General features: G+C 42.7%; 1 protein-coding gene across 1 annotated transcript in view; it reads right to left on the reverse strand.

The window, feature by feature from the left end:
- The window catches only part of LOC306978542 (glutamate receptor ionotropic, delta-1-like), a 712,475-nt gene that overhangs the window by 54,776 nt on the left and 645,452 nt on the right, over positions 1-12,247 (reverse strand). Inside the window, exons 11-12 of the mRNA XM_079577146.1 lie at positions 10,438-10,765; positions 8,114-8,252 (exon numbers count right to left, since the gene is read on the reverse strand). Coding sequence (XP_079433272.1) covers positions 8,114-8,252; positions 10,438-10,765 — 467 coding nt within the window. The remainder of the gene's footprint in view (positions 1-8,113; positions 8,253-10,437; positions 10,766-12,247) is intronic.

The following is a 12,247-nucleotide window of genomic DNA, read 5'->3' on the forward strand; positions in this document are numbered from 1 at the left end:
TACAAACTCTTTGTTCAAAGGATGTGACTCATCCTCAGCGATGGCCATGAGTGCAGGAGCTGCTGCACGTAGACAGACTGTGTATGTTAGGGATGGGTAGGGATGGGTACCGTTCGTTTTTTTTCGATACAAAGTACTTTAACGATACCTGCTTTTCGGTTCCGGTGCCTTAACGGTACTTTTTTCGATATCAATGTTATTTTAATTCAATAAAAATGACGTGTATAAAAAAGTATAGTTCAGGAAAAAATCCTAAAACGGCACAGCAGAAGCTACACAGGAGCAGCAGCGTCGCCTGTGACTTCGTGTTTTGAGCACAATTTCCACTTAAGCAGTAATAAAGAGAAAGAAAGGACGTTATTACCTCTTAAGCTGCAGAGACAGGACAGATCTACATCAGGACATGGTTTTCTTTCAGCTAAACTTTTCTAAACACACTGCGCTGTTCGACGAAGCGAAAGCAACTTCACACTCAAAGATCCTTGCATGGTGTGAGCGCTCACTCTGCCACTAACAATTTACCAAAACTGGACCAACAATGTCTAATACAGAGTGAGCGCTCACTTTCAACAAACCATCTTGGATATTCCTGTCGCTGCAGCTGCTGTAAAGTTGTAAACAAGAGCACGTAAGCTCAGCCTCCGTGGGTCTGTCGCTAAAGGTAAACACGTCTTTCTTGTCACTGCTCTTTTTTGCTTTTCAATTTGACTAAAAGCTCAAGTTTCTTATTCAGTCCTGGTTTAGTCCTGGTTTATAACTGGTTTTGTTTAGCTCTGGGTTTTACAACCAGTGTAGTCTACGTCCTGGCTCAGTCCTGACGCAGACCGCGGCTCTGTCATCTCTATTACAAAAGTTTAGCAAGTTTTGCTTCGCTATAAGTTACATCTATAAAATATATCTTTGCTTCGCTCCATTTGCGCTGAAGCGGGTCAGTATCTGCGCACACGTTCATGTAGCTTGTTTGAGACTCACTGAGGGTCACATATTGACGTCTGGAGAAAAAAAGAACCGAAAGTTGGCACCGAAAGAATTAAAATTTTTCGATACCGCCTCCCACCGGAGCTTTTCGGTCGGTTCCAAGTAGGAACCGTTTAACGGTGCCCATCCCTAGGGATGGGCGGATCGATGCCAAAGTATTGATATATCGATACCAAACGGCTACTTTCTAAGTATCGATATTGGGCAAAAAGTATCGATACTAATTTGCATATGTAAAAAGAAGGCGGGGCAGCAATTATCAACTCAAAAGGATGATTTATTTCTTTGTCTTGAGCCAAAACAGTCACAACAGCAAAGGATTGAACTGAGCCAGGCTGATCATTCTGGTTTAGGTTCTGTTTGTCATTCAAGTATTAATTTTAAATGTTGTTTATGTATTTAACTTCACATTAACATTGTTTTATTAACCAGTTAAATTAATATAATTTTAATTATATAAATAACCAGTTTTGGAAATGTATATTGATTGAAATACATTCACTCATATGAAATGACCAGTATCGGTATCGGTATCGACAAAAAAGACCCCAAAAGTATCGGTATCGTATCGATTCCAAAAAATGTGGTATCGCCCATCCCTAGAGTGTGTCCTATCAGCTTACTAGACCATTTAACAATTTGAGAAAGCGAGTTCTTGTTCTTTAATCCAGACTATTTTACCATTTTTACCATTTTCATAAACAAAGCAAACACTGGTGGCTCATTTTCACCAACGTTTATGTGGACAGCGCCCTCGTCTGGAGAGTTTCCCCGACATTTAGGGCATCTCTGGGGGACAGCCACGTGGTAAGTCACAGAGCACTTTAGAATCTGATTTAGAATCCGACAGACCTTTAATAGTTGCAGCTGAACTTGAGATCAGAGGCGATGATTCGGATTGGTAAATCTTATCACTCAAATACAAGAGACAAAAGAAAGAAGTTTGGTTTTTGCAGAAGTCAGAACCTCGATTGTGATTCGGTATCGATAAACCTCGCAGCCCGAGCTTTGAAGTGTTGTTAAATAGTGGAATGAAAATCTAATTAGGAGAAAACTTAATCACTCTTGTCTAATTGAAAAACTCAGCAGAATAATTTCCGTCACGTATTTCTCGAGGCTCGTTTTGTGCGTTTCTCCAGCTCGTGTTCTCTCGTTTGTGCGGCCGGAGTTTGAAGGTGACGGGTCTCAGATGGGGATTCCGGCGCAAATGGAATTATCCCAGTTAGATCCGCCCCTGTGAGCACCTGCTCCTCTGCTCCGGAGCAAACCGGGACTAAAGCGAGACCAAAGCGGCTCCAGACCCAGCCTACACCCGGCCTGAGGGCTGGGAGCTCCCACACCGGGGTCACAACAAGTCACAACAGGTCAAATTTAATACTTTCCAATGCCATTTTAATGCACAAACATGTTAATATAACCTGTCCCAAAGTCCAGCATCTTCTCTCTCAGCACAGACGAACTAAGAGACAATTTTCCAAAAGATGAAAAAGTCGTTAAGGCGAGACACTGCAGGTGAATAGGGGAAAAACATAAATGTAGAGATGTCAATTTGAAACTTTTGCTGAACATCACATATATAAAAATGAGAAAAAAATGTATTGCATTTTTTTTTTTGCATTAAAATTGCCAAAATTGCCTATTTTTTGGGCAACAAAATCAAAATAATGAATTGAGCCAGATTACATTTCATGGTTTTATTTTATTGACATATTAGTAACTAAGATTTTTTCAGAGGGGATTTGGGATATTTTGTTTAGTTTTTCAATAAACTAATCATCAGTGAAAAAATCTGTAAAAACTCAAATTCCGCCTGTTTTTTTTTGTTTCAAAGTTGAATAAATCAGGCTAGGAATTAGATATTAAAAAATCCTTCTTAAAAATCCTTCAAAATATTGTCAGGTCTCAGACTGGAAAGTGTGGAGTCTGTGGGAGCTTCTATAAGGGCTCAGGCTCTGCCCGAGTGCGGCTTCTCTCATTCAGAGAAAACCAGCCCTGAAGTTTTGTAGCGAGTGCTCATGCTCGGCCCGTTCTCCGACTTTTCCGCTCCAGCGTCTCGTAGGAGGAAAAACACCATATTTGGGTGAAATCGTCATCACGGGGCCACCTCGCAGACAAAACATCATAAAATAAACATCATGCGGGTGAGTTTTGTCCTTTTTATATCTGACATGAAAACTAAGATGTAAAGGGAGGAAAATAGATAAAAATCTCCACTTCAACCACTGCGTGAAAAATCCATACTTTCACCTGCCGTGTCTTGCCTTAAATGAATGTGGCAGGTTTGTGAAGCTCCAAACAGAAAAATCTAAAAAAATGTTTGGCCTTATCGTCTTTGTCAGGGACAAAATCGCCAGAATCGCCGTATTAATCCTTTGACTGCAGGTCCTTTCATTTCACCAACACCATCGCATGTTTTTGAACGTTGCCACGACCTTCACGAGACCTTCGTTCATCGGGGCTGAAAGAGAAAAGCCTTGAAACTCTGATCGAGATATTAGCCACAAACCAAATGTAAAAATCTGCCTTTTGGTGGTTACAATGCTGTAGTTCCAGGGACGATCGAGCCGCACAGAAATCAATAAAGTTAAAAGTTTTCATTCTTTTTAGCCGCCGTTGCTAACGTAGCTTCCTGGTTAGCATTGTCTGTTTTTGAAGTATTTATGGGCTGTTGAACCTCTCCATGTCTCTGTATCTTTATTTAACGGCCAAATATATTCATAATTCAGCATTTCTTAATCAGAGAAAGTCCATTTTTTTCACTTATTTGTTTTTCCTCTGGCTGCTTCGAACATGACCATATATGGGTGATTTCAAAGATGGCGTCTGTATACGTTTTTTAAATGTGACGTCACCATTTCGTCTTCCGGGTCCTCGCAGACCGGCAACTATGCAAGAAAATAAACTCTTAAAGGGGGGGGTCTTATGCAAAATGGACCTTTTCAAGCTTTACCTCATGTTATTCTGTCATTCCCTCATTAAAAACATGCCTGAAGTGTTGCCTTGGCACATTCACGTATTTTTGAGTAATCTGTAAAAACTCTGACGGCGGCCATTTTAGGGATAGGTTTGCCTGAGTCCTCCTAGGAACGCCCCCACCTCCTGGAGACGCCTCCGAGCTTTCGTCACCAGCCGAGTAACCAACCACTGCTCCTCAGCAGAACCCCCTCCCCACTGATGCCACAGACAGCGTGTGGAGGGGGCGTGTCTAAAGGCTCAGAGGTTCTTAAAGAGACAGAGGCCTATTTCAAGACATTCACTACAGCCATTTTGAGAGAGACATTTTATACAAGGCAGTTATTCTAATTTACTGTATTTACAGACCAACAGAAGGTTTGCCCATCATTGTAGTGTGATATAGACTGGTGCTATGGGACTGAAAAAAGCATAATACCCCCTCTTTAAAAACAACCATCAATGTTTCTGGAACTCAACGGAGAGTTACTGAACCTGCTCCGCCCTCTCCTGGAAAAAAAGAGTTGTGACATTCTGACGTTTTCTACGTCAAACCGGAAGAGCCTGACGTCTGTAATGTAACGCCTTACAGCCTGATCTTTCTGTTGTAAGAAATAAATAAAGAGTTGTTTTTTTTCTTACGATAATGTCACGGAGAAAAGAGCTACAGGACTTTAATCAACCTTCCTAAAGAAGAGGCCACTCGCCAGAAGCTGGAATTTCTCTCCGGGATTCGGCGACTTTTACCAAAATATTGTTTTTCTGTGACTGTCTCTGATGGATGTTTGAACCTTCGCCTGAATCAAAGTGGATTCACTTTTATAACAAACGCGAGTCCCATAATGTGATGGAGCGGCCAGGACAGAGCGGTGAGTCAATCAAAACCCGTGTTAGCGTGTGTGTTAGCGTGTGTGTTAGCGTGAGTGCTAGCGTGTGTGTGTGTGTGTGTGTGTGTGTGTGTGTTAGCCTGTGTGTTAGCATGTGTGTTAGCGTGTGTGCTAGCGTGTGTGTTAGCCATTTATGAAGCTGTGTTGCAGATGTCAACTCCTTATAACTGCATTGTGAAGTAACTGCACTTTTTGCTGTGATATTTATATTTCTTTTACTGCTAATGTTGCATGGGCGGATTAGCTCGGAGAGAGGGGGCGGAGTTAACTGAATCGAAGCGTCCCGGTTTGCAAAACACCTCACAATTTCTCTCAAAAAATAGTACTCCATAGTGGTAGTGGTACGATATATCAGTGGTTCTCAACCTTTTGGAGCCGTGACCCCCGTTATAGCAGGTAAAGGGGTTAGTGACCCCCCGCCCGGGTCACACCGTGAGAAATAGGAACATTAGCCTACAAAATCTTAAAAAACAAAGAAAAACACAAATGGCTGAAATAAATTTCCATCAAACTTTGATCAAATAACTGCACTCTGGTAAAATAGCAAACACATGCTACAAAATTTGTCTGTGACCCCCAGGTTGAGAACCACTGCGATATATCATATAAATGCCTGTACTTTACTGTGGGATGGTTAAAAGAGCAGGATACAGATCCTTTGAATCACTAACGTTTCTTCAGTGAATTGCTGCTTCACTGAAATAAAACGATGAGGTGTCCTCCATCATCTATCATAGTCATGCTTACTAAACCTTAAGCACTTTAAAAACGACCATATTTTGTTTTAACGGCCTGCAGAAAGCCCGTCTAAATAACACTTGACTGTGGCTACGGTGTTTTTGCACATGAGAAAACCTCACGTTTAACTCTCAGCCTCTCGAACCAGCCCGTTGTTTTGTTTTGGTTCCTGTCACATTGAAAGGAAGAGACCGGGCTAATGATGTGAAGAATGTCTGGGAGAAGCCAGCGGGTCAGTCCTCAGCGCCGCGAGACCGTCTTCGGCAAAACAACTGGAAAAAATATGAGTGTTTTCCTGGCCGACGTGTTTTCCTGGCCGACGTGTTTACGGCGCTCCTCGGGCGTGTGTGCTGGAGCGGCGGCAGGTGGAGGGGGCCCCATTATCGACTTAAACGCTTTGTTTTCGCGCAGATCTTTAGGAAAACAAAAGAGTCGGGTCAGTTTTATTTGTGTAGCCTTTAAAACAACAGCGTCTCGGAGGGTTTGAACAGACAGGTCTGAGCCTGAAGACGAACACTAAGTAAGTCCAACGGGATTTGTGTCTTTGTCCTTGGAATCTTCTGCTACTTCTGTAAGAATTAACTCCACAAGGCCCAGGTCAGAGCAGGGCCGATATAAACACAATCATATATACAATTATGACGATCTTCTTAGGCCAAACATAACCAAGGAGCCCAGAAGTGACCCAACACAGTCATTGTCCAAGCATTCCTCATAGAAACCGTCGCTCTCCGTCGTTCTCCTGATCTCCTGACTTTTAGCGTAACCAACTGGAGTTTCCTGATGATTTCTGAATGATCACATGTTGACCCAATGACTAAACAAAGTCTCCCTGTGTGTAATCTAGTGTCAGTTCAAACACAGCTGCTCTGTGATGGTCTCAGAGGTCTGTGAAGAGACTATTGTGGAGCAGAAGCATCATGAAGCCCAAGAACTCACCAGATAAAGTTATTAAGAAGTATAAAGTTGGGTTAGGTTAGAAAAACATCTCTCAAAGTTCAGTTAAATCCACCATCCGGGAGTGGAAAGAGTCTGGCATCACTGCAAACCTACTAAGACCCGGCCACAAAATTAATAAAAAATGCCTAAGTATACGAAATTTAACCAGAAAAGGAACTAATAACAATCCCGAACAAGTGTCTCAAAAAAAGACCAGCCAGAGGTGAAAATAAAATGAAAAAGCAGCCGCCCTGAGCAGGAGAGGTGCAGCAGTCACACATCATCGTTGGACAGACTGGCAGATCTGACCAAACCAAAGCACAAGGACACTCGTGCGTCGGATTATCCTGGAGGAGCAGGACTCTTCACGGTCCTCGGCAGGTGGACGTGTTCCCCTTCTTCATCAGTACAAAGGGCCTGACCAGTAACTTAAAGGTAAGGAACTTCAGTTTGGGATGTGTTTACCAAGCGGGTGATGAAGCTGATGTAGCCTGAGTTTGGGGAAACTGCACCGGGCTGGCACGAGTGTTCACCCGGTCAACACGCGAGTTAAACCTGCTGTCTGGACTCTAACTTAGCCAAATAATATCAGAACATTACATTTGTCAGGTAAATGTTTGCTTCCTTTCTCCTTTCACTCAATTTGCTCTGCATTTGTGGGAAATATAAAGATACAAGCGCAGAGATGTTTGTTTGCGATGGTCGGAGTGAAGAGGCTGAAGCTGAATAAATGATCAGCAAACATGAGCGTCCTCTCATAATAAGAACAGGAAAACAGCGGCTCAGGTGCTTGGAGAGCCCCCCTCCCCTGTTCAAATGTGTCCCCCCCACCTTTGAAACGCTTCTGACGCCAATGTTTGGTGTATCGCAAAACCGCGGGAATGTGACAACTATTAGAGCTGCATGGAGGCTTCTGGCAAACAACAAACGGGACTTCTTATGGTTTTCTTTTCATAATGCCACTCTGTCATAAAAGCCATATTTGTGCATGGAAAAAGATCAGTTTAGATGAGTTTTGTAGGTCTTAGCTTTCAAATGAGGTGTTACACTGGCCCATAGGCTGTAGCCTTTTAGATTTGGGTACAGCTGAACTGGAGAAAACACACATGGTTAAGGCAGGATGCCCCGGTCATGAGCCTCCACAGAGCTCAACCTGCCAGTCTAGATTTAGGCTTTAACGTTTATTTGTGCTGCACAGAAACCAGCGCGGTTAAAAACATGACACGGAACTTGCTAAAAGCTTGAGAAGCGATGAACGTAAGTATTGATTCAAAACAGTTCTTAGAGTCTTTGATTCTCTCGGCTGTCAGTGATCAGGCTCAGTCAGTTCTTTAAACCAGTGGTTCGTCTTTATCCTTGAAGAATTCATTTATACTTCGAGTACCCTTAACTCGAAGATCCTGCCGACAAAGTGAGCAACGACATCGATTATTCAGTGTTTAGAGTGTTTTGTTCAAAATATAGCTCTAAAAGTCATTAAACCTAACTTTTCTTTGAAAGTAATATTGAAATTCTACTCAGTTTCACCTCTTTTTGATCTGAGGCAATTCCAGGTACCCCCTGCACGGTGAAAACCTGCCGAGAGCTGGACCGTGTCGCAGGTGTGGGCGGGCTCTTACCGGATGTGGTGGTCCATGCGGGACACGGTGAGGTACGCGGCCAGGTTGGCGGTGTACGAGGAGCAGACGATCAGCGTGAAGAGCCACCAGCTGCCCATCACGATCCTCAGAGCCACGGAGCCGATCACCCCGTCTCCACCTGAACACACCAACAGGGTAAATCAGTTTAAGCACCTTGGACTTAAAAATGTGTTAACCCCCTAACTCCCACCTGAACCGGGCACATTTTCTCCAGTTTGGCTTTACCCCAGTCCAAAAGCTTCTGGAAAGAAGGTGAGAAAATTGCAACAAAACTGATACGAAAACTATGATGGAAATGTGACAAAAAAGTGAGAAAACATTGAGAAAAAAGTGATGAAAAATTGATGAAAAAGTGGCAAAAATGTCACAAAAATATCACAAGAAATTGACAAAAAATGACAAAAAAATGACAAAAATGTGACAAAAAATTACAAAAATGTGACAAAAAAATGACAAAAAATTGATACAAAATGGACGAAAAAATGACAGAAATATGACAGAAATATGACAAAAAATGACAGAAATGTGACAAAAAATGACAAAAATTTGAAAAAAATGACAAAAAATGACAAAATGTGCCAAAAAAATGACAGAAAATTGATACAAAATGGACGAAGAAATGACAAAAATATGACAAAAAATGACAGAAATGTGACAAAAAATGACAAAAAATTACAAAAATGTGACAAAAAATTGATACAAAATGGACGAAAAAATGGCAGAAATATGACAAAAAATGACAGAAATGTGACAAAAAATGACAGAAATGTGACAAAAAATGACAGAAATGTGATAAAAATTGGACAAAAAAATGGCCCAAAAAAAATGACAAAAATGTGACAAAAATGTGATAAAAAATGGACGAAAAAATGACAAAAATGACCAAAATGACTTGAGGAAAAAGATCCTCTCGGTTCAGGCGGGAGTTAAGAGGTTAATGTGTTGATACTGTTCTTTGTTTGTTTTTTACATGTGTGGCTTGTGACAGCTGTGAAAACAAATGTAAAGGTCTGTCTATCTATCTGGTCGAAAGGGCATCTTCTAGCTGTGAAGCACAAGCGCTAACTGCTGTGCCACCGTGCAGTTTGGATTCATTGGTTCTCAAAAGCCACCTTTCCTCTGAACATGGTTCTACCGCACACGCCTCGGTCTAAGTGCTCGCCTTGTCACGTATTGACTGTACCCAGTGCACGCTTGTGTTTCCACGACACAGCTGCAGCTGTTGTGGGCAGCGCCCCCACAGATGAGCCGCTGTGCAGATCATCATTAAAGGTTTTAGAGTCACCGTTTTACCATACTGAGATATGTTTTTACCTGAGCTTAGACGAGTTGATGTGTACCTGTCTGGTCTTTGGGTGTGCCCTCAGTCACGCAAAACAACCAAAGATGTTGTTAGCATTTGGCCTCTCCCAATGTATTCCTATAGCTCCAAACGAGGGTGAAGTTGAAAGCTACCACGCTCCTCCACGGACACAAAGACCAGACAGGTACGGATCATCTCGTCTAAACTCAGGTAAGAACAGATCTCAGTATTGAAAAACTGTGGTCTGTTCCTTTAATGTGGACAAATGCTGCCTTCTGGTGGGGGTTATAGAATCATTCAGAGGTGCCAAGGGAAATACTAGGGGGAAGAAACAGCTCAAATATGAACTATGAAGGCAAGAAACATGCTAATGTTACACTAACACCAGCTAAAGTTGCGCTAACAGCGGATAAATGCTAACACCGGCAAAATCCCCTTAAGCACATCAGAATGATGTTGTGAAATATTAAATCCATATGACCTGCATGTAAATAGTAAGGGATGTCCACTCTCTCGTTGGCCAATCAGAGGCCAGCGTCTGTTCACATTAGTCTCGGTTCAGCTTTGGCCACAGCCAGAGGTCAGTCCTAAATTTACACCTTGGTCGGTCCGGATTGGCCCTGGCCTCGACAGTTGAAAAGCCCAACCAGGTGTTGGGTGACCAGGCCCTGGACCAGGTCCTGGACCAGGCCCTGGGCTGAGAAGTGTCTGCCAGTGCCACTGTGGGTCAGGGACCAAAGGGTGGGCCTTTGAGGCTGGTCCACACCAGAAAAAGAACATTGAATTGAAAGATTAAATCTAAAGTCTGGCCTCAGATCAAATGAAACCTCTTATCGCCAAGGGAACGAGACATTTTTTTCTTTATTAATGAGTAAAAATGAGTGTGAAGAGTCTTTGTAAACATGACCAGACTGAGAGAGAACATGGCTCTGGACATGTATCCACTCAAACACAGAGTCCTGCTGATTCCCCCTGACCCCGTCCCCCTGCAAACACTGACCTTGCTGCAGAAAGGCGCCGTACACGATCCAGATGGCGCTGTGGAGGCTGCCCGGCCCGCTCTGCCCCGGTGCGCTCTGGGAGTTGGCGTTGCGGAGCGCGTGCAGCCGGTTGAGGAGGAAGATGAGGACGCCCACCACGGGGATGGAGGCGGCCACGCAGGCCCACACCGACGGCTCGAACGGGGCCAGCAGAGAGAACATGTCCAGCCTCTCCACCGGCTTCCTCAGCAGGATGCCCACGCTGTAGTCCAGGTAACGCTTGGAGAAGTCCACCACGCTCTCGCGCTCCGGCGTGATGGTCAGCGCCGACACCGCCACGTCCGCTTTCTGTCCGCGAGGAGACAGAGGACGGCAAACATTAGCTTCAATCAGCTGGACTTCAAGGGAGTATATAACGCAAAATCTACTTTCTGTAAGCTTTTAGCCAGATTTCAATGTTTGCAAGTTTCCCCACTTCCTGCAGAGGGCGCTCAATCTCACAAATGAGATAAAGATCAAAGCTGCGTCCACACTTTTATCTATGGTGCACTATATCCATTTTAACATTTGATAGCGATAAATAGCCTTTAGCTTCAAGGCTAACACACTTAAAAAAAACACAGAAGTCTCCTCCAGGGAAGGTTTTAACCTGGTGTCCTCACCTCCAGAGTGAGGTAAGATGAGACACAGTATAAAACAGATACAAAATTGAACTACGAACACACATTTTCGGATGCTTTCTAGTTGTTTGCATCTTTAAAAATCGATTGGAAATTGATTGTTTTTAAAGACCCTGGAGGCTCATTTCATCCCAGGAGCGCGGAACGTTGAAATAGGTCTTGGGGTAAATTGATTTAAGGGTGACATTTTAGTGTTTCCCATTGGCAATTTTATAAATATTATAAAACATATTATTCCTTTCATATTCTTCTTCTGCAGATTATGGCATTTTGTCTCTAAAAAAACCTGCCAACTGTAATTTGCTTGTCTCTACTAGACCCAGAGTCACCAGTAAACAATGCAAAATGCTAAAACACACAAATGTTCTGTTAAATGTTTGTTATTCATTGTGTCTTATGAGACTCAATTTACCAATTTTTTTTCTTCTTGAAAAATACCAAGATAGTTCTGTTTATGTGAGAAGAAATCCGCTTAAACTGTTAATCTGCTTTTATACCAAACAAAATGACCAACATCAGAAACAATTGACCAAAATTTATTTGTTTTTTTGTGATGATCGTTTTTGTATCAGGCCAAAAAAAAGTGGGGTTATTTTACAGCCAATTTTTTTTTTTTTGTCTTTTTTTCTGTCTGGCAAGTTCAAACCATGTGAACATTAAATCTATAATCTTACATAAAAATAAAAATGGTTTATTTTCAAAATATAAGGGTGGCTCAACTTACAGCACTCTCACCACTGTTTATACATTTTTTTCAATAAGCAGTGGCGTAGCAAGGATACCAGGGGGCCCTGGCAGAGATGTCAGTTCGGGAGGCACGATGAAGAACGCTAGCTTGTTGATGATGTTTGCATGCCAAACAATGAAGGCGGCTAAAAGAAAGCACTTCAGAGACATACAACTACAGTAACTTATACCATGGTCTGGGTGAATACTGGATTCTGATTGGCTGGTGCATGATCCTGCATTGAAGCATATTTGTCGGGATTAGTAAAGTCAAACATAAAAGTTTCAGTTGGGGGGTGTGAGCGACTCCACCGCAGCTGTTTCCATAAACAGTTGAGCTGGTTGAGCTAGCTAGCTTTAGCTTCAGGTTAAACAGCGTAAAAGTGAAATAACTCCTGCCCACGAGTGCCGCATATCGGTGTTT

This window comes from Gobius niger (genome assembly GCF_951799975.1).
Source record: "Gobius niger genome assembly, chromosome: 19".
NCBI classification, from domain to species: Eukaryota; Metazoa; Chordata; class Actinopteri; order Gobiiformes; family Gobiidae; genus Gobius; species Gobius niger.